General features: G+C 44.2%; 2 protein-coding genes across 13 annotated transcripts in view; one reads left to right on the top strand and one right to left on the bottom strand.

The window, feature by feature from the left end:
- Nucleotides 1-8,060, top strand: part of oc90 (otoconin 90) — a 28,169-nt gene extending 20,109 nt beyond the window's left edge. For 8 of the 9 annotated variants that reach the window (XM_084912017.1, XM_084912014.1, XM_084912020.1 and 5 more), the window contains 6 exons: nt 643-909; nt 5,534-5,632; nt 5,717-5,888; nt 6,107-6,213; nt 6,865-7,129; nt 7,581-8,060. In XM_084912017.1, the coding sequence (XP_084768143.1) occupies nt 643-909; nt 5,534-5,632; nt 5,717-5,888; nt 6,107-6,213; nt 6,865-7,129; nt 7,581-7,911 (1,241 nt within the window). In that variant the 3' untranslated portion in view covers nt 7,912-8,060. The remainder of the gene's footprint in view (nt 1-642; nt 910-5,533; nt 5,633-5,716; nt 5,889-6,106; nt 6,214-6,864; nt 7,130-7,580) is intronic. The other variant, XM_084912021.1, reaches the window with a different exon arrangement.
- Nucleotides 8,061-8,157: 97 nt separating this feature from the next.
- efr3a (EFR3 homolog A (S. cerevisiae)) overlaps nt 8,158-22,903 on the bottom strand; it is a 108,089-nt gene continuing 93,343 nt past the window's right edge. For all 4 annotated transcript variants that reach the window (XM_084912023.1, XM_084912024.1, XM_084912025.1 and 1 more), the window contains 8 exons: nt 21,977-22,108; nt 21,693-21,760; nt 20,948-21,075; nt 16,349-16,434; nt 16,223-16,271; nt 15,759-15,862; nt 15,607-15,656; nt 8,158-14,606 (listed from right to left, as the gene is read on the bottom strand). In XM_084912023.1, coding sequence (XP_084768149.1) covers nt 14,501-14,606; nt 15,607-15,656; nt 15,759-15,862; nt 16,223-16,271; nt 16,349-16,434; nt 20,948-21,075; nt 21,693-21,760; nt 21,977-22,108 — 723 coding nt within the window. In that variant the 3' untranslated portion in view covers nt 8,158-14,500. The remainder of the gene's footprint in view (nt 14,607-15,606; nt 15,657-15,758; nt 15,863-16,222; nt 16,272-16,348; nt 16,435-20,947; nt 21,076-21,692; nt 21,761-21,976; nt 22,109-22,903) is intronic.

Genomic DNA, 22,903 nt, shown 5'->3' with positions numbered 1-22,903 from the left:
GATGACCTGAACCTGAACTGGTGACTGGTGCCAACTTTGTCCTCTTCCCCCAAATAAAAAACAATAGAAGGATTTTCGATTCAATTCAATTTTATTTATATAGTGCCAAATCACAATAACAGTCACCCCAAGGCAAGCACTTTGGCGACAGTGGGAAGGAAAAACTCCCTTTTAACAGGAAGAAACCTCCGACAGAACCAGGCTCAGGGAGGGGCGGGGCCATCTGCTGCAGGTGCAAGAAGGATGAGCTTTTTGACAGACTGGAGTAGTTTCAGCATTTTCAAAGAGGTACGAGTGAAAACAACCTAACAGGACGTCTGTGGAGAGATCTAAAGACAGCCAGCATGATTACCACAGAACAGAGGTGCACGAGGAGATGACCCTGAATGTGAGATCGACCAAATCAGGCCTGGTAGCAGAGTGGAATCATGGGAATGTGAGAGTAGCTTCCTGTACAGCAGCAGCATTACATGTGCATGCAGGGGCACCGTGTGGAGCTGAAACCTGTGACTGTTCGAATGCGAGGGCAGACTTTTAATCACGTTCTCACAGTGAGGGGCCGTGCTCCTCAAAGTCTCAGTGAGTAAACCTGCACGATGGGATTCCTGCAGAAAGCTGACAGCTACCGTTCTGTCGTTTCAGGTGAAACGCTCCCAACATCTGCATCAACCACATCTTCGTCAGCGGCTACAGTGAGAGCCATCGCAGAGACGACGCAGAGGAGACCGGCCACCTCCGTCACACCGCGGTGGGAGGTCCACACCCGAAGCACAACAGCAGCGGTTTTAAACCCTCCGCCACACTCCACCGCCGAGGCTGGATCCGAGGAAAAGACCGGAACAATGACGGTCAAACCTCCGAGTGTGGAAGGAGGAGAGGAGGACGACTCGCGGGAGAAAGACTCGGACGGTAACGTCTGACCAGACGCTGGTTAAACTTCATAAAATGCAACATTTTCCCCATCAGGAGGCCTTCTGCCTTTCTCCTGTCTGACCTCTTCGTTCTTCTCTGACTCGACAGGTTAAATGAAAATTCAGATGAAATGAATAAATTAAGCAGGTTTCTCTCAGGGGTTCAATAAAGTTAATTATGTTTCAAAGGGTTATGGAAGTTAAATTAAGTAATCTGTGACCTGTAATGACAGCCAGGCTCATAACTGACAGGAACAATAAACATTATTTTAATAATATCGAGGTCTAAGCTGCGAAATAGGAAGAGAAAGATCCCCAAAGGAGCAAACACACAAACACACAGCAAACGTCTAAGTGCTGATGGGGTTGAGAATGAGGCTTTTTTTAGATTAAATTTGCTGAAACACTGGTTTCTTAAGCTCAGAGGTATAAAACAGGAAAAACATTGTTTTTAACTCTGTGGAAAAGACAGAATAACCGACTGCTGTGCAGAAGCAGGTCAATAAATGTAGAAGAATAGTCACAATAAAAAGGAAAATTAAAACTCCCAACTTTGAATCTAATATTTGAGATTTTAAGTACAAAAACGCAGAAATGGGCAGCGTTTTACAAGCAGGTGTGTCGTTACTCTGCTGATATTTCTTATTAGCGCTACGCTCATTTCCTTTTACCAGGACGCCATCAAAAAAGAGTGTTTGTAAATGACTGCAGGGTTAAACAGTATAAAACATGGACGTAGCTCCAGGTCAGAAAAATTAAGCCGAGGCAAAAATACCTTAAACCTGCATCTATGTGGAGGCCACCAGATGGCGACGGTGTGGCTGCACGTTCCAGACTCAGTCACTCATTTCGGGTCATGTTTTTGCAAATAAATTTAGTAAATCTCAGTGCATTAAAAAAAAAAAAAGGAGGATTAGCTGTGGTGTGAAACTGCATTTTCATTGGCACAAGTCATTAGCCAATGAGCATGCGGTTCAACTAGCAGACCCGCTGCTCCACAACAAGATGGTGCGAATGTTTATCTTGAGTCTCAGAAACAATCGGATGATGTTACCATAGCTACGTCCCTGTTTTATAGTGTCAGTGGGACACGTGGACTCACTGCGCCATCATATGGTAAAAACTGGTATTGCACAAATGTACAGCTCCGTTCTAGCTCAGCTTGAGTTGCTCACTCTTCAAACCGCCGTCTCAAGCCAATTTCCTCCAGAACCTTTAGTGCCAGGTCCTGCAGCCCTGTAAATGTGGCTTTTTAAAAAAAATCACATCAGTGGATCCATGCCAGGCGATGGGAACACCTTTTTATACTGTGAAGTCTTTAATTCTTGCAGATGTCTTTAAGGCCCTCCAAACAAGATGATTAGGAGTGTAGTAGCACCTAGAGACGATTGAGTATCAATAAAGTTTAGCGATTTGTAAACTGGCAAAATTACAATTCAATTCAATTTTATTTATATAGCGCCAAATCACAACAAAAGTCGCCTCAAGGCGCTTCATAGATACAGAGAAAAACCCAACAATCATATGACCCCCTATGAGCAAGCACTTTGGCGACAGTGGGAAGGAAAAACTCCCTTTTAACAGGAAGAAACCTCCGGCAGAACCAGGCTCAGGGAGGGGCGGGGCCATCTGCTGCGACCAGTTGGGGTGAGAGAAGGAAGACAGGATAAAAGACATGCTGTGGAAGAGAAACAGAGGTTAATAACAGATATGATTCAATGCAGAGAGGTCTATTAATACATAGTGAGTGAGAAAGGTGACTGGAAAGGAAAAACTCAATGCATCATGGGAATCCCCCGGCAGCCTACGTCTATTGCAGCATAACTAAGGGAGGATTCAGGGTCACCTGGTCCAGCCCTAACTATATGCTTTAGCAAAAAGGAAAGTTTTAAGCCTAATCTTAAAAGTAGAGATAGTTTCTGTCTCCCGAATCCAAACTGGAAGCTGGTTCCACAGAAGAGGGGCCTGAAAACTGAAGGCTCTGCCTCCCATTCTACTTTTAAATACTCTAGGAACAACAAGTAGGCCTGCAGAGCGAGAGCGAAGTGCTCTAATAGGGTGATATGGTACTACAAGGTCATTAAGATAAGATGGGGCCTGATTATTTAAGACCTTGTATGTGAGGAGCAGGATTTTGAATTCAATTCTGGACTTAACAGGAAGCCAATGAAGGGAAGCCAAAACAGGAGAAATATGCTCTCTTTCTAGTCCCTGTCAGGACTCTTGCTGCAGCATTTTGGATTAATTGAAGGCTTTTCAGTGAGTTTTTTGGACATCCTGATAATAATGAATTGCAGTCGTCCAGCCTGGAAGTAATAAATGCATGAACTAGTTTTTCAGCGTCACTCTGAGACAGGATATTTCTAACTTTAGAGATGTTCCACAAATGGAAGAAAGCAGTCTTACATATTTGTTTAATATGTGCGTTGAAGGACATGTCCTGGTCAAAAATGACTCCAAGGTTCCTCACAGCGTTACTGGAGGCCAAGGTAATGCCATCCAGAGTATGAATCTGGTTAGATACCATATTTCTAAGATTTTCAGGGCCGAGTACAATAACCTCAGTTTGATCTGAATTAAGAAGCAGAAAGTTAGCGGCCATCCAGGTCTTTATGTCTTTAAGACATTCCTGCAGTTTAACTAATTGGTGTGTGTTATCTGGCTTCATGGACAGATAGAGCTGGGTGTCATCTGCATAGCAGTGAAAATGTATGCTATGTCTTCTAATGATGCTGCCTAAGGGAAGCATGTATGATGTAAACAGAATTGGTCCTAGCACTGAACCCTGTGGAACTCCATAATTAACCTCAGTGTGTGAAGAGGACTCTCCATTTACATGCACAAACTGGAGTCTATTAGATAGATATGATACAAACCACTGCAGTGCAGTACCTGTAAGACCTACAGCATGTTCTAATCGCTCTAATAGGATATTATGGTCGACAGTATCGAACGCTGCACTGAGGTCTAGCAGGACAAGCACAGAGATGAGTCCACTGTCAGAGGCCATAAGAAGATCATTTGTAACCTTCACTAAAGCTGTTTCTGTGCTGTGATGAGCTCTGAAACCTGACTGAAACTCTTCAAATAAGCCATTCCTCTGCAGATGATCTGTTAGCTGTTTGACAACTACTCTTTCAAGGATGTTTGATATGAAAGGAAGGTTGGAGATTGGCCTATAATTAGCTAAGACTGCTGGGTCTAGAGATGGCTTTTTGAGTAAAGGTTTAACCACAGCCAGCTTGAAGGCCTGTGGTACATAGCCGACCATTAGAGATAGGTTGATCATATTTAAGATCGAAGAATTAATCAATGGCAGGACTTCTTTGAGCAGTTTTGTAGGAATGGGGTCTAAAAGACACGTTGATGGTTTGGAGGAAGTAATTATTGAAGTTAACTCAGAAAGATCAATTGGAGAAAAAGAGTCTAACTTAACATCAATGGTACTAAGAGTAGCTGTAGATAATATTACATCTGTGGGATGATTACTGGTAATTTTTTCTCTAATGATAAAAATTTTATTTGTGAAGAAGTTCATGAAGTCATTACTAGTTAACGTTAAAGGGATGGTTGGCTCAACAGAGCTCTGACTCTTTGTCAGCCTGGCTACAGTGCTGAAGAGAAACCTGGGGTTGTTCTTATTTTCTTCAATCAGTGATGAATAGTAAGATGTTCTGGCTTTGCGGAGGGCTTTCTTATAAAGCAGCAAACTATTTCTCCAGGCTAAATGATGATCCTCTAAATTTGTGACACGCCATTTCCTCTCCAGATTACGAGTCATCTGCTTTAGGGTACGTGTTTGAGAATTATACCACGGAGTCAGGTACTTCTGATTAGAGACCTTAGTTTTCACTGGAGCTACAGTATCCAGAGTCGTACGTAGTGAGGAGGTGAAATTATTAACAAGATAATCGACCTCTGTTGGGGTAGCGTTCAGATAGCTGCTCTGCTCTGTGTTGGTACAGGGCATTGAAGATGATAACAGTGGGTGGATTATATTCTTAAACTTAGTTACAGCGCTTTCAGAAAGACATCTACTTTGATAAAATCTACTCTCCACCGCTGTGTAATCAATTATTGTAAATGTAAATGTTATCAGGAAATGATCAGAGAGGAGAGGGTTTTCAGGAAACACTGTTAAATGTTCAGTTTCTATGCCATATGTTAAAACAAGATCTAGAGTGTGATTAAAGTGGTGGGTGGGTTCTTTTACATTTTGAGAGAAGCCGATTGAGTCTAATAACAGACTAAATGCCAACAAAGTAGATTAACGATTGAGGTGACAGCCAGTGGGAATGAAGGATCCTGCTGGCTGACATGTGAGGGGATGGTAACACATTGGGTGGAGCTTCATCCATTACTGACCAACCATTAGCTACAACGCTTTAAATGTGGAACAGTGCTCCTCACCTGATTATCAAACTCAGGCGACTCGTCCAGCCGGGAGTTGCGGTTGAAATTTATTTCTGCATTATTTCACGGCACTTAAGTTCCACAGATCCATGTAAATGTCAACCATCTTTGACTCTGTATTCGTGCAGTGCTTCTTCATCCTCTTCTGAAGCTCGCGACCGCTGCTTGGAGGTCACGCTTTTTTAAATGTACCGTTTCTCTGTTGGCAGACTGGTTCGCTCCTCAGAGGAGGGCGGTGCCGTTCTTCGCCTGGGCCCTGCTGGAGTCTGTTGGGCTGACTGACATAGACCTGCAGCCAGACACCAAAGGTAACCACGGATAGCTGCACTTCCAAAGTCTGAGTGGAGCTCTTCACTGATGGCTGAGCTGAGATCTTTGCGTCCTCCCAGCAGAATGCAGTCGCTCCTTCAGCGTGTACGCCAGCGACGGTCAGTCCAGGCGGGAGATGCCGGCGCTGGGGGAGATGCTCCACTGCCTGACGGGACGCTGCCCACACGAGTACGAGATGTACGGCTGCTACTGTGGACAGAAGGGCGGCGGTCAGCCTCTGGATCAGCTGGACAGGTGAGATGTGTCGAGGAATAAGTATCGGGACTGTCCATGAAGACGCCGACAGCTGCGTCAGGGTTACCTGATTCTCCAAAACAGTGCGATAGTTATCAGCGCACAAATACATCTGCTGCTTTTCACATCCTTCATACTTTCATGGTGATATGGTCCAAAGTTTAAGTGTCTGAGTGCTGCAGAGACCCTGATGACTGACTCCTGCTGGTCTCCATCAGGTGCTGCTTCTTCCATCATTGCTGCCTGAAGCAGATCAGCTCGATGGGCTGCAGGCCGGAGAGGAAGCTCAACGCTCAGATCTCCTGTGAGAACGCAAAACCACGATGTGAGTACGGCAAATCCCTCGAAACCCAAGTCTGCTGCACTGCTGACATCAGATCAGTTTCACACCTGATTCTCATATTAATGTAAATATTTAACCTGCAGCTTCCACAGAGGAAGAAAAAACACGGTTCACCTTCTAAATCTAGTGAGAAACGATTTCCACTGTAGGGAGGTTCTCTGGTCTTCCTGCAGATTCATGTTTTCTGAAAAGCTCGTGTTTTTGTTTATGAAACTTTATACTGAGCTTCTGTTGGTGTATCCAACATTTAGCTATAATAATTTCTTTGCTAGCAGATAAGACGGGTATTACCAAATCCCTGGAGAGCAATGAGTTATTTTCCCCTCCAGTATAAATTAGAGCTGATGGGACCTGATGATGTGTGTAGTCAGCTCGGCTTCCTGTCTGGCATCTTGAGCGTTGTTACCAGACGTGAAGGGAGGAGCGAGGGCACTGGTGGTAGCTCGCCTTGCTTCCAGGGTAATGGTCAGCTGTCATAAGGCTGCTGTGCCTCCAGGTACAGCAGCCTTATGACAGCCTGGATTTGCAGTATGATGTTGTTGTTTTTTAAAAAAGCTCATCATCATATTCGACTTCCTAGACCTCTAAAGCGCTTGTTGGCCTCTCCATCTGATCCCTCCTCACTCTGCTCAGGTCAGGGGGTCACTGTGTGCGACAAACTACAGTGTGTATGCGACAAAACCACAGCAGAGTGCATGGCGGCCGCACACTTTAACCACAGCCTGCCGCCGCCGCAGTGCCACGGGTCGACGCCCCCCTGCCGCCGAGCCAGCAGACCCCCCAAACCTCTGAGGGTCTCCCCCCAGTCCAGCGAGGAGTCGGACATGGAGGTCGGGGACGCCAGCAGTGAGGAGGACACGGCTGCAAACACACCTCCACCTCTGCAACCTCCTCACAGGTGAGCTTTTTATTTACAGCAGGAAAAGCAGGTAAACGTGTCCGAAAGTGATGATTCAAACAACTACGAAGATGACAAATTAACAACATTTGGAATAAAGATTTATTGAATATTTCCATGTAATCAAATGGAGCTTCAACAAACACCGACACAAAGTTTGTCCCGTCAGTGCTGTGCTGATCATCAGATCCTTTGATCTTTCAGCTGCTACTTTGTTTCCACTTTTACATCATTTAAAAACAGATTTGCAGACGCTAACGTCAGAAATCCACAAAATGAAGATCTCACTGTTTTTTTTAATAAAGAAAATTATATAGATAATTTTAATAATTTTTTTTTCCATGCAGTACTGGTCCTAATTTTTCTCATTTACATTTTTATTTAGAAGTTATTGATATTCTAATATCACAACACAAACAACATGAAATTAAAAACAAATCTCTCTCCGCAGCCATGACAGCTCCCACCTGAAGGACGCCGAGAAGTCGACTCCTCCTGCTGGATCACCCGGAGACTCGACACATCCTCCTCCCTCTCCCCCTCCTTCTCCTGCTGCCTCCAGTGAGGAGAGCGGGGAGCGACCGACACTCAGCGGGGTTCAAACCCAGAACCCGAGGCCGAGTGCAGGGCAGGGCCAGGGGCAGCAACCGGGAGACAGAGAGGAGGAGGAGGAAGAACAAGAGGGTGGAGAAGAAGAGGAGGAGGGGGGAGAGGAGGAGGAGGAAGATGGAAAAAAAGAAGAGGAAGAGGAGGAAACAGAGAAAGAGGAGGAGGAAAAATAGAAGCTAAAGAATTCCTTCTCTGTGACAGTCGTGATGTGAAGTCTTTTTGGGGCCTTGCTGTGTCACAAGCTGGACGTTTTCTGACATCTTTGATTCAAAAAAGAAGAAAATCAGTTTATTTACTTTGATTTTTTTAAACACATGAAATGAATCTGTTGAATAAATGACAGCAAACACGCCTCTCTGGGATCTTCCTCTGATCGGTTCAGAGAGCCGACCGTAATAAAGACACGACGACTCAACAGCTTTGATAGAAACACTTTAATCTCAATGCACATTTTTCTATTTCAATAGAGGCTTTGTAATGAAGCGCTGAGGCTCTGCTGCTGCCGAGCTTCACAGAAATAATGTGCACTGAACGCTTTATGATTTTGCTCAGTCGATGAATCAAAATGGAAAATAAAACATGAAACTACTTCCAGCTTCTTATGTTTCCTGCTTTCCACGTGATTGGGAACTGAGATTCGGACGTTTCAGGAAGTCCCTTTGAATTTCTAAGACCAAATTAATCAAACGTGACAAGATAATCTGAACTCAGATACTTCCTGACTCACTGGATCTTTGTGCAAACAGCAAATCCAGGTTTGGGAAAAGTGCAGTTCCTCTTATGTCCACTTGAGGCTCCAGAAGCAGTTGAGGTCACGTAGCTGTAGTTTTGTCATTGAGATGAAAAGTTGAAAGAAATGCAACAAAAGAACAATGAAGGTGAACGCGTGAAGCAGCAGCGGGAGCCTCAGCGCCATCTAGTGGTTAAAACCATCAGTGTGATTGAAACAAAGCCGAGCTATAGCAAGTTTGTCACTGTGAACACAGACGCGACGCCTTAAATCTCTAAAACTGGCACAAAAATACATCAGAAACATAAAAAAGAACATCTTCATCGGAAGCTTTTATTTTTGTTCTTGACATTTTACAGCTGGAAAAAAATCCATCTTGAAAGGTGAAGAGTTCACGTGAATATTCTGCTCTCTTCTTTTGTCTTAGTTTTAGGACTCAGATCACCAATCAGGAGGGAAACTTTTCACAGCTCCACAGAGATCATTTCAAAAATACTTCTAAGATCTGTTTGTACCAAACACACATCGGTGCCGATTTATTTCTGCTATAGTACCAGGTACACAGTGATCAAAGTGCAAACACAACATCATATTTTACCGTAACGGTTATTAACTGTTCAGCATTTTTACTTTAAAGTTCATTAATACATCAGCTGGTACTATTTGAATGATTGCTTGAGCTGAAACTGTTGAACATACCGTCCATTTATCAAAAGTAGCAGAGCGGCTCGTTCGCAGACCGACTGCTCCGACATCATTTACAGACTTCACATCAGCCGGTGTTAAACGTTTCGGCTCAGAAACAGACGCGGATCCAGATTCACAAAACCCGTCTGAAGGTGAGCTCCTCCGGTGCCCACAAACATGATCGTTTAGTTATGTCCTGTAACGTCTTTATGGAGGTTTAGACGGCTTTACTGATACCGCTACTGATGAACGTGTATACGAAAAAACAAACTTCCAATCAGATCCGTGAGCGTTTAATTCCAGTGAACATCGGATTTGACTGAGATACAAGTTTTAAAGTAATCTGTGGAAATGCTGGTGCTGTTGAATCAAAATTAAAAGTCGGAATTAATGTCAAGCGCTTGGCTACGATCCCTTGTAGGCGTTATTTCTTGTCAATAAGTTTAGCATTAATTCAGACAACGCTGAGCTCCTCCACCATCCTGGTGGATCAGCTGACGCCTTCTACACATTAAATAAAGACATTTTAAATGAGGTTGTGTTATTTAAGCCACTGAACCAGCCTACAGGCTGAAGCAGCATCTGCAAGCCGCTTTGCAACCCCCACCCATCTTTTCGTGCTGCTTCTGACTAAATCTGGGAAAAGCAGAGGACTTTTTTTCCAGTATAATTCTTGTAGGACATTCATCCGACCTCTGGCAAATTGAAGGTGGAATTGGGTTAAATGCTTCCACAGATGGGACAACTGAGCATCTTGATTAACAGAAAAACCAACGTTTGAGGCTTATGCAGATTACAGGAGTTTTCCAGGAGAAGAACACCAAGAGATGGTCTTCAAACGTAGGAGGAACCTGGAAGCGTTGTCAGGAACGAGGTCACATATGGGAATACGCAGTTTTCCGACTATTGTGGACCCAATTTTAAAAGATTTTAGTGAATCTGGAGCCGATTCTTCAACCGGGACCATCTGAGAGTTTCAGGTCTGAAGGTTGAGCCTGAGCCGCCACTTAGAGAAAAATAAATCTGGATCTTAACATTAGCAGATTGCACTGATTTACTCCTTTATCCAAAAAATAACCAACATCTGGCTCTACATATAATATTCATTCATTTTTCATTATTTTTGAAATGGTATAATAGAATCTACAGTTGAAAAAATAAAAACGAGACCATCTCCCCCACACTGCAACATCCCGCTGAAACCTGAACCATCGAGGTAAACAACAAAAAACTACACGAGTATAAAGAATTCAGCATTTTGTCCTCGTCTTAGAAGAAATCTCCCAACCTCTAAAATCTCTGCTAGGCAACAATGTAATGATACGTGATGCATAAGATGTACAAAAATATATGATATATATGTATATATATATATATATACTGCTGCGACGACACATTCATGAGAGGAAGATATCATGTATTCCAGCCACATCTAAACCCGACTTTTCTCTAAAGCCCAACTTCAGGATCCGGCCGTTAAAGAGCTCGTTTAGATTTTGTTTCAGCATTTGATCCCAGTCCCGTCCCTCGGAGGGTCAACGACGATGACTGAAGTTAAAGAGCCATGCAGTTAGTTCATATAATGCATGTTTTTAAAAGCTATGATTCTACAATGTTAAAGCACGAGAGTTTAAAGCTAAGACATTATGTTGCGTAGAGTTGCACAGAAAAAAAACAGCAAGAGACTTTTCTCTTGTTCAGGCTGCTCTGCTCATCGTTTCCAGTGAAAAGTCCTCTGTAACCTACGTTTCACACAGTACAATGATTAGACATGTAATACTTATAGAACAGAAGATTTAACCTCCAAACAGCCACTGGATTATATCTGGTTAGGGTTTGGTTAAAGACCTTAAGACCTTTCAATTTCTCAAAAATGTGCCTTTTTGGCATTTGGCTACAACAAAACCCTGACCGGGTCGCTGGTGCCCGATGGATGTTAAGAGGTCAAACCCACCCTGTTGCTGGTTATCGATACATAAGCGGCAATCGGAGAAGATGAACGGTCAGCAACCGTGAAGGTAAAGGAAAGTAAAGTGGGACTGCTTTGATGTGAAAGGTAAGGGTCACGTTTTATCACCTTGATGCTGGTCGTGAACTTTTAAAAGCCTGTAGTACGTTTGTAACCAGACACACAATCCAACCATCAGTGCATCGCTTTGTTGCCCACGGTGACAGCTGGTTACTTGTGGCTATCTGGTTCCCTAGGCAACCACCTAGGTAACATTGTTTGACATCATGTGCCAATCAGCTTCTTTTCTCCACCTCCACTGGCAGTCGAAATTCTATAATAAGTTGCTGTAACTTTTGAAATTTGTCTGTTTGGCACACCCGAATGTTAAAGTGGACACTACCCCAGACCTGGGTCAACAAGAAAAAAACAAGAAGGTACCCGAGCACACCTGAGAAGCTTTAAAATTCCATCTGCAGAAGAAGAACTGATGGGAAATCAATTGAAATCTTAAATTCTTGTTTTTGTTGTAGCTTTGCTGGCTCCACAGAGGAAGTGGAGTATAGAGTAATTCACCATAACGACGGGATCACAACGCAACGTTCTGCAATATTCAATACAAAAAAATTACAATATAAGCAAAGAAGAAAAAGAATCCCTAAAAACTTGGCATCAGTATTTATGTCGACTTTCCGTGAGCAGCCAACGTTTCATCTCTGAATTTCTTCTGCTTCATGTCCTGCAGCTTTCGTGACCCTGGCCTTGCACACATCCAAACAGCTGCATGGGCTCAACTGTACAGATGTGACGCTGCGATGTGATCAGGACAGTCGCGCCAAACCTGCACTTGTCACGTATCCAGATCAAACATTCACAAACAAACTGCTTGGCCTCGACCCGATGCTGAAAAACACACATTTACTAACAAAGTTTCTCAGATTTGTGAGGCTCGTGTTGGTGATGCCAAACACAGACTTCCAGCTTAGCCAGCATCTCTCATTCAGAAACACAACCAGCGCTCGAGAAACTCATTTCTCCTTCGCTGACGAGCCGAACACACCAATCAGCTCTGACTGAAAGGAAGCGCCGACCTTCAGCCTCCACCAGCTGCTCGCACCAAACAGAGGCAGCAGGTATCTTCCTCCAACTGGAGGGATTTTCTTCCCACGCTGAGCTCAGATCAGAGGAAAACACTGATAACCATCTGCTATTACAGATCACAGCTGCACCACATACAAATCCTCCCGTTCCCAGAGCGGCTCCTGTAACCTGTTTTGGAAATAAATCACGACCCTGTGATAACTGTTGAAAATGCAAGGATGATTAAATCCTCCAAAATGTCAGTGCTTTGTATCGCCGGGGCTGAGGATGGATATTAATATTAATGCGTCCAGCGGGGAGGTTAACTTTGATGCTGCCGGTCGCTTCGTTTTGGAATGAAAAACTCCACCATATGGCTCCTCACGGGATACGAACAACAGCCTTTTTAGATTGAGACGTTTTAAAATCAAACTTCTGTGTTTGGCAATGAAACAGCTTTGTTTTGTTTTTTTTAAGGCTGCCAACAAAGCTGTGAGGCGGCTGATTCGTTCACGGAAAGCAGGCGTGCGCAGGGACCACAGCGCAAAGTCAAGGAGCTGGATCAGATTCATCTGCAGCCAACACGCTGCCTGCAGCTCCCCCTCATATCAGGAAATATTACAAACAAAGAGCGCGTAGCTTTAATTTTACTTACACACAGGCCTGTAACTGTGATCATAACTGCACTGTTTCATACTTGAGGAATAAACTTCAACTCTTTAAAAGATGCTACATTTGTATTTTTTTGTGATATTTTCACTGAAATCTCTGAGAATATTAACCCCAAATTTTTAGTCCTTTCTAAAATCATCAGCCCCGCCACAAGAACTTTACACAAACTTTACAACAACTTCTCTAAGGACCATCGTCAAAGCCACAGACTGTATATTAAAGATGGATGTAGCTTCCGTATCTGAAAGGTTTGAAATCTTTGACAATAAGACCCAACGGCCTTCTTGCGTTTAGACGTCAGTAAACACTGAGCTCAGATTGTAGTTTCATTTTATAAATCACGTCCTCATTACAGAAACATTAAGCTGCCAATATGGAAGCACCAAAGACTGCAGTTCCTTTCATGACCACCTGAGGGCGACTCCAGCAGTGAGAAAGTCCTCAGACTCTCGTGTTGAAGCTTTCAGCAGAAATAAACATGACTACATCCTGATTAGATTAAAAAACTGTTTTTTTAATAATTCATCTGGATGCAGGAGACGTGGTTGCTCTGATCATGTGACTACATTATGACATCATCGAAAACCTCAACACTGAGGCTCCAAATGTGGAGCTCAAAACCAGACGCTGATGTCTCGGTGGCTCTATCCATCTTTTTTATACAGTCTCTGTTGATTTTGTCCACCTGTGGCTACTGTACTAGTAGTACTAGTGGAGTATACAGTCTTAGTTCCACCATTTGGTAATCCAATGTCAAAGCTCCCCACTAAATTGACAGCACACTGACTATGTCCATCTTTTATATAGAGTCTCAGGTGGGAGCTGATGGACATGAACACTCCTCTTGACCTTCCTCTTACAGACTCACGCCTCTCAGAAACAATCACGTCATCACCAAACACGAGCGAGCCCATTTCTACTCGTCCAAACGTCGACTCTTCAGCTTTAGAGTGTCGCTGCCAAGCAGTTCGAGTATTGCTGTCATTGAATTTATTTATAAGAACTCAGCTGGTTGTTGAAGTCATTTGTGACACACTTTTATCTTAAACAGCAAAGACTGAAGATTAGAGCGAAGAGCTGAGGAGCAGCGAGCCTGAAACTAAACTGCTTTCTACCACCACTTATGTAATTTCAGTTTTCATAGCTGACGGCTAATATATATATATATATGTATGTATATTGCACATTCCTACTAATCAGTGACGGCACCGACGGCTACTGACAGGAGACAGATAGTTGTTAGGAGGCAGGAGCTGCGTTTGTGAGCCTCACGCTGCTTTTTTAAGAGAGCGTATGTACAAGGAGTGAAGCTTTGGCTGGACTGGAACAGAGCAGCAACGTCTGATTCAGCAGAAATACACTAAAACCTCAGAGTGGAAGCAGTTTATGGGTTTTTTTGTTGTTGTTTTTTGTTCTTGGCGACTCAAAAGTTCAGTTTGGCTTCAGGGACGCGAGTCAGGAAACAAAGTGTAACCAATCAGAGCAGCGTGGATTAACGCAGGTTTGAGTCAAGACGGGAAACAGGATTTAAACTTCGTCCCTGACGGCATCCCCGCCACCTGAACAGAGGAGACTGGAGTGCAGATGTGAGTGTGTTGTTCTTTCTGTGCATTTTGCGTGTGAGCTGGTTTGTGGATGTGTGCGTTCAGTAGACACACAGGTCTGGAAACTTCATCTCGTAGACGGGGACGGACTGATGCTGGGTGTGTCCCGCTGAGATGGAAACCACTCCGGACGGGCTGGGAGGAGGCCTGGTGACGGGGCGTGAAACAAGATATTAAATTAGAAGGAAAAACTGGTTTTGGTTTGGCAGACGTGCACAAATGTAACCTTTAGGAAGCAAAAACCACCTGATTAACCTGATTATTAGGCTCTTGTCCCTTTCAAAGTCGTCTCCGTGTGCACCTGTGCACTGCCTCCAGCGCTCCGACAGTCCTGCCCACACGTACGTGCACGTCCCAGCTAACGCACACAGCCGGGTCTAATCACGCTCACAGTGCTGTGACTCAGGAGAACTACACAGCAGGTAATGACTAAAGGAGCATTTCATTTCCTCTAAAAAATCCTTTCAAAAGGCGGCCAGTACTGAGGGGAACGACCCGCAACTCATAGAAAACTCAAACCGTTCCAGAACGCCGTGTTAGCGATGTAAGCATGACTATGAGGAAAAGTGCACGTTATTTGCAGGCGTCGTACTCGTTCACGTGCTGCAAACAGACTGTTATTGTGTTCACGTGACGATGCAATCAAAAAAGAAGTGAGAACATGTCAGACAAACACAGCTAAGCCTAAAAACACTGGGTCGTGTTGTTTCATGAGCCACATTCGCTCCAAATATCTCGACACACCTGAAGCCTGGTGCAGATCAGGTGAACCTGCGGCTGGGCTCAGGCAGCCACACTCACCTGGAGCCACATCTGGGCCATAAATGACCAAACATCTGTTTGTTGAGGAGAACACTGTGGTGACGGCGGGTGATTGAGGCTTCAGGGCGTCACAGTCTCAGCCAGGGTGGTGAAATCGCAGACGCAGCTTTAGCAGTGAGGACAGAACGTGACGGGACGCTGGAAGCAGAGCCGAGGGGACGAGCTCGACGGGAGATCAGCCAGAGATCAGTCAGGTGTTCTGGGTTTCTTTGACTTTTAGTGTCACGCCTAAGCTTTTCTAATGTGGTGTAAATGTCACCACACCAAGAATTTTGATCTAAATTCATATATTTAAATTAGAAAACTTGTTGCATAACGGACTCACCTGATTGTGAGTTCAAAGATTTGTGCGAGCCGGTCGTGCAGCATGTTTGCCTGGAAGAAGTGAGCAGGAGTTTATTTGGGTGTTTTTTCTGATGCGCTGACAGTTTATTATTTTCTGATTTCTGGCTCTTTTTTGTTTTGTTTTTTAATAACCTTGGATTCGCAGTGGGCGGCGATCTCCTCGAACGGCGCTTTCTGGAACTTCTCCATCACCTGGCGCCTCTTCGCCCTCTCCTGCTCCTCCAAACCGGTGGTGTCTGAAAACAAACCACAAACACAAAGCTGCTTTAATAACAGAGATTTAACGAGCTTAACGAGCTTCTCGTCCTTTTACGTTACTGTTTAAAAAACATTTTTTAATGGTGTAAATTTCACTGAAACGTCATAAAATCAGAGCTTTTGAAAACGTATTTTGAGGCTAAATCTGCAAACTTTAAGTGGTTTCATCAGATTTGCTGCTTTTTTCTGCTGGTCACTGAAATTAAAAGGTCATTTAGATCATTTTTAACAATAACTGAACACATTAGAGCCCAGAGGTGTTGGTGAAGATGGCTGCCTGGTGGACAAAGTAACCCAGAGTCAACATGAGGAACAGCAGGAAGTCACCGCGTTCTTACCGATGGCCTTCTTCAGGGTCTCAAACGTGATCTCCTCAGCCAGCTGCGACTGTGGACACAAAAACACAAACGTGACTCACGTTTCCCTCCAGGACCAGACGCTGCTTTAAAGAAGATTACTCAGACCTTTTCTGGAAGGCTGTTGGAAATGATGTCCACTTGGAGGGAGACTGTGTCCACGAAACTCGGCCTCCTGGACAGACGTTCTTCGCCTTCAGGATGACAGATTCACACCACATAATGCTTTAAAAAGCCACAAACATTTCTAACTTTAGTGTCACGTAAAAGTAAAAGTTGTTTCTTTCCAGCAGAACGATTTCAGAATAATCAAACTGTGCTTACTGAAGCTGTCATATTACTGAAACCCAGGGAGCTCCTGTAATCTGCGCGTCCTTGACAACAGCGGTGACATCTCTGCTGCCACACACCAAACTCCATCTTTTTTCTCCACTTCAATACAACGGGGAACAAATCCGCCTGATCCCTCAGGGATAAACTCGTCCCCGGGGGACGAACGCACCTCGAGCACTTGTGTATTCATCGCCAGCAGAGGGGAAAATAAGGACCACAGAAGGGCAGCTACTGTCTGAGCTGTGAGGTCATCTGATGAGGTCAGAAAGGTAGCGGATCAGCCGAGGTGTGAAAAGCGACAGAAAGCAGCTCTTTACAATCGCACGACGACCTCTGCGGTGAACTTTGCAGAGGCCTGACTCAGCGGCCGTCCTGCAGGCGTTAATGAGGAAAACGATCTGATCGGGGCTGATCCGCTGGAGCTTTAAGATTTTGTTCACACGGTGATGAAACACACACAACTGAGCCGACGTGACAGGAAGCCACGATTTCATCGCTCCTCGTTGGGATCGCTCTCCAAAAACTTTGACCACCTGAGCCTGAATGCAGCCCGGTCCTGCCGGACTTCAAGAGATCAGATTCCCTCTTAAAGGCCTCATGCACTGATTTTAAGGTCCCACTCACCACATTTACAGTCTGAATGAATTTAATCTTACTGAAGTGCAGCCGGAATTAAAGAGACGCTGCGATTCATGATCGAGGATCAACCTGCAAACTTGTGCAGCATCCGTCCCTCATTCTCTTCCATCCATCTGGTCCAGATCCTCCCCCAAGGTGTTCCCAAGCCAGCCAAGAGGCACAGTCTCTCCAGAGTCTTGTCCTGGGTCCGGCCTCGGGGCCTCCTCTCAGTTAGACATGCCTGAAACACCTCACCTGGGAGGCGTCCTAGTCACATGCTTGAACCGCCTCCCTTCAATGTGGAGGCTATACTCTGAGACCCCTCTGAACCATCGACCTCCATCTCTAAGACAAAGCCCATCCACCCACAGCTTCACACTCAGCTGCAAACTGCTCCACCTGGCGATCCTGAGGCCACCAAACGGAGCTGGAAACCTTGCACAGCTTGGACGAACAAAGAAGACCCGTCCATAAAACCAGGACCAGAACCGTGTGAAAGGCTGCCTGGTGGAGTCCAACAGGTCTGCACCGGTTTGTCCTTATTAAGAATTTGAACCCACCCACTCTCCTCTCTGAGCTCTAACTGCTTCATGATGATTAACTTCTTCATGTCATTAATAACACCCTACATGACGAGTTTTAAAGAAAAGTTAGTTTTCTGTTAACACTGCAAACAGAAGCTCCACACATGTAAACTACGGGTAAACTGCTCTACACAGACGTGGCAGCACGTGTACTCACCGCAACAGGTCCACGAGTAATGCAGGCAAAACATTTCACAGAGTTATCAAATCACATGGTGAGAAAATCTACAGCTACACAACATCGAGCTCTGAAACAACGAAGCACCTCAACGACGCATCTACAGCTGCTCAGCAGTTTAAAGGTCAGGGCGAGTTTCTCTGCAGGCGTCAAAATGCTGTCATGAATACCAAGTTTGGTCTCTGCTCGGTGTGAAAAACACTTAAACTGTTCACACCACGGGTCTCAAACTCGCGGCCCGGGGGCCACACGGGCACACGTGTTTGTCTGCAGTTTGTGTTTGTTTGGTAGTTCAATGAAAGGCTTCAGTTTAGAGTGAGACATTTTAAAAAACAAACACAACACTACATTTTTGGAAATATTTGTGGGTGTTTTCTTGTTTGTTTGTTGTTTTTTGCACTGCATGAACAGTAAAGTGGTCACATGAGATGACGGTGCCAGCGGTGGCCCACAGCTCATTTGAGTTTGAGACCCAGATATTTGTTCTTCTACACGTTCAGCTGAGACGACAGCAGCAGCAGAACGAGCAGAGCGAGAGCTCCTGCAGACTCTGATGCTTCACCGTCACAGCTCAAAACCCCGGGTCCTTTCATACTCACAATATTTAAAAATGTATGGGTGTGCTATTATTATTATTATTATTATTATTATTATTAACTCAAAAATTCTCTGGAAAAAAAAAGATCCTGCGGAAAAACTGTGAACTTCAGGGAAAATTTTAATGAAAAAAAAAGAAGAAATATTCTGTTTTTACAAATTAGGGAAAAAACTAAAAAAAAATCTTTGAAATTAAAAAAAAAAAAAAAAAGCTGACAAAAAAATCTTCTAAAAAAATTAAACAAATTTAAAATAAATAAATAAATAAAACAGTCTGAGACTAAAGAAAACTAAAGATCATGAAGAAAATCTCAGAAATTCTTTTCAAATTTAAATTTAACCCCCAACTTATAAAGATATTTCTTTTTCTTGTATGTTTTTTAAACACAAGTTCGAGGCTTCACTTTGTATGTCGGGTAAACTCGTCAGCGCGCAGATGCCGCTCGGCGTTGTGACATCACGTCAGCACCAGGTGCTGATCCGCGGCTCCTCGCACCATGAAAGGACAGTCTGTGCGAGCTGATCCCTCCCTCTCCTCCTGGGGGGCCTTTCAGACGCTGCTTTTATACCGATGCTGTTATCACTTGTGCTTCTGGGGTTGATAAGTAAATTGCGCCTTAATGAAATTGTCACCATGCAGATCTAAAGCCACCTCACCCCGTCTGACCTCTTACCCAGAGCAGCCGTTATCAAGCTTACTGTTGCTAACGCAGCATTTTGCTGCTTTACTTCGGCCTGTTTTCGAGCCGCTTTAGCGACACAGTAGAAATGTGTCCACACTGCTCCTCTCCACAGCAGCAGCCTCGCTCTCCTTCTCTGCCGAGTCCACCGGGTGAATCAGCAGTGCAGAATAAGCTAACAGGAGGAGGCTGCATCAGACCTGCGAGAGTTTTCACTGGATCTGACTTTTGTACTAACAAAGTGATTCAATCCTGAGATTTTGAGAAGTGACCTGCTTACACTGACAGCTCAACTTGGAGACTTCAAGGTCAGAAAGAAGCCGTCAAACACTGAAAGAGGTGTGCAATCAAAAACTGGGGTTTGCATTGATTACACTGAACTTTTTTGATTGCTGATTGCAAGTAATTTTGGTGTTTGGAGACAGCAACAGAGTTCTTGTGAAAGAGCCCATTCAGTTATAGACTGATGGCAGACTTTGTCTTACTGTAGTTTTATCGCCGTCTTCATGCACCACCGAGTGCTCGCAGACCTGGTGCCCATGGTCGGAGTCGCCATTTCAAAGGCAACGAGACCAATAAGATCAAAGAAGACAGATGAGTGGGAAACGTGGGACGATCGTAGAAGACGAACTTCTGAGAATCGGACCGATTCAAAGCAAGAACTTCATTGTTGCGTCTCCTCGTCTGAAGCGTGACGAGTTTCCATTCACCCAACTTTGCAAAGTGAAGCCTTTGGTTTTGTACAAATAATGTGTCAGCTGATCTAAACCCAGCTACAACAGGTGACAACACATCTCTACACGCCTGCACAGGGTTGCCTTGGTTACCTCTGGACGTCTGCTTGCACCTGTGGAGGATTTTTCCTACTGTGTAAAGAACTGAAGGGACATGAAAGCATGACAGAGGGAAGAAAACAAAAGCTTGTTAGACTATTATCAGTTTTCTCCTCCCGCTCGTTTTATCTACACGAGGTCAAAGGAAGAGCATGTGAAGTACGAACTATTCCCGAGCCTTTTTTGGACATGGGCAGACTTCAAGGTTGAAGTCAAGCAACATTTTGAAGAAGTGCTTTTAAAGAAAGTTGTGCGTATGAACTCCTGCAGAGGTTCATGTTGTTCTGAGTTGAAACAAACCTTTAAATTACGGAGACGGCGACTGCCTTCGGACTAATAAAGCTGATCGCACACAGAGTTGGTTAAACTTTATTTTCTCTTCACTGAACGACTCCTTAAGCTCTTAATCCGACAAAGCTTCAAACAGTTCTGAGGGCACGGTGAGTATGAAAAGCAGGGAAATAAAAAATACAGCACACAGCGTAGCAGCAGACAGCGGGCGCGTTAAATCCTTTAATCTGACTTTTCAACTCTTGACTTTCCTTCTAAATCGGTTACTTGTATCACTTTTATCATATTTCCTCTTTAAGAGATAACAGCATAATGTGATCATCGTCTAATTCGGTGGATTTTTACAGCTACACTTTTCCATCAAAAGGAAATATTTTAGATGCTCCGAGAATCAGTTCAGGCACATTTTCTTAGAAAGCGTCTCTGGTATCTGAGAAACCATGTAATAGGACAAAAGGCTGCTCAACAGGTATGAGATTAAAAAAGTATGAATCAACCAATGAGGGAAGAAAAAAAGTTTTCAGCAGTTTTCTTAGATAAGAAGAAATATAAACATGATGTTCCCCGTCCTAACGGAGGCTGGACTGTCGTACCTGTGACCTGAGGAACGTAGGGGATGGAGAGGCGCTCGGCGTTGTACCCCGGCCCGGCCAAACACTCGGCCATGTCGGCCGTCTGGAAGTACAGCTGGCTGTCCTCTTTGTCCAAAGATTCAGGAAGCCTGGAAGAAAAGACGCAAGACACAAAAATAAACTTCCTGAGGAAAAACCTCAGAAGAAAGTGTGTTTTTAGTCAACGCACAGCACGGCTTTACTTCTCAGAGCGACGCTGCAAAAAGGGTCACATTTGTTCTCATCTGTAATTCAACTCTGTACAAGTTCATACCGGGGTCCCTGCACACGCATCTCACAGCTGGCTGCACAGAGACAAACTCAGTTTGTCCCAGTCGGAGCACAAATCGCTTAAATTAAAAGCAGCTGGTAGCGTTGAGGTGACTGCTGTTGTGATTTGGTGCTGCATAAATAAAACTGAACTGAAGCGAGTAGCTGTTTGTCAGTCTTACATCTGTCGATGCAAAGACATGCTGCTGTTGTTCTAATAATATTTTTTTATGAGTTATTGATCCCAGAAGTTGAATATGTGAATTTATCTGCAACCAGCACGGTTCCTTCACTCCTGAGTTGGTTTCTCGTAAATTTTCAAACCTTTTAAGCCTCAGCTGCCACACTTATCACAGCTCTGTTTTATTAGAAAATAATGAGGCTTCACAGCCATTTTCTAACCCGAGCCATTGGATTATTTCTCATTAAACAAATTCAGGCTGTAATCTGCACTTACGGACACTTGTCTCTGAAGATGTGCTCTGGGAGGAGGTAAGGAGCATCCATGTTCCTCAACTCAATAACCTGGACAGAGAACAGCTGATTATATGATGTTACACTATTTACAAATAAGAAAGATGTAAACAAGAAGAAACAGCTAACAGGCAGAAAACGGCGGTGCATCATCAGCATACTCAATAAATCATATTTTTGTATTTTCTGCAACAAATGGCAGTAAAAACAAAAAGTGGGAATGAGAGCCAGCTGCTCTGATCCTCAGTAATGTCAGGGAGGAGTCACCTTGCTGACGTGCTGGCAGAAGGGCGGGTTGGCAATCATCTGACTCAGGAAGTTGAGGTACGCGGCCACCAACGCCATGATGCCGCAGCGGATAAACATGGGCAGGTTCTCTTCGTTGGTAAGAGCCATTTCCTGCACAAACCAGTTGCAAAAACTGTGTTAGTGAGGACAAACCAGCAGCTCGGCTTCTGTTTCTGGTCGTGGAAGCATCAGAACTTCCTGCATACACTCAGTAAACCCTCGCAGGAGTTGAGGGTTTACTTCCCCTTTAATCTGTGTGCAGGGTTATAGCATGCAGCAGCATTTCTCTAAGGTCACACGAACACGTATCTTCTATTTTCACACACCGTCAGTAAAAAGGTTGTTGTCAAGGTAACGACCCTGAGGTGACACAGCCAACAAGGCAGACTAAATACACTGTGCCACATGTCTGTAGTGTGCCTCCGCGGCTCTTTGTTATTATGTGGTATTAATAACCATGTGAAGACTGTGACGCACTGAGTGCGACTTTGTTTTAGCTTCTACCAAATCTACCAAAAGTATTACAGTAATAATGCCAATAAAAAGCAAAATACTATCTAAGTGGAGAAGCTGAAAACAAATATCTGGCTTCACTCGAGCTAAGCCGTCGAGCTAAAAGGACCGGCGCAGATGTGTGGTTGCTTTGGTTCAGTATACACATAAACTATTTTACATCAGATTCTCTGAAATTAGTCTGCACCGGCACCGAGGGAAGCTTGTAGCATGAAGACTGACACAAGACCGGGTTAAGTGCTCGATCTTGAAACTCAAGATGTGACGATCAGATTTGACTGAAGCCGCAGTCGTTGGCTTGAAACCATAAACTCATCAGTCAAAGTGTTTACAGAGGTCAGGCTGGAGGAACGTTTTACCATCGATGTCTAGAAGACTGAAGTCTTTTTCCAA

The sequence above is a fragment of the Perissodus microlepis genome, chromosome 18 (assembly GCF_051167445.1).
Source record: "Perissodus microlepis isolate ML-2025 ecotype Zambia chromosome 18, ASM5116744v1, whole genome shotgun sequence".
Lineage (NCBI taxonomy): Eukaryota > Metazoa > Chordata > Actinopteri > Cichliformes > Cichlidae > Perissodus > Perissodus microlepis.
The sequence above is the reverse complement of the archived record's forward strand: the minus strand, read 5'-3'. Positions and strand labels throughout refer to the sequence as shown.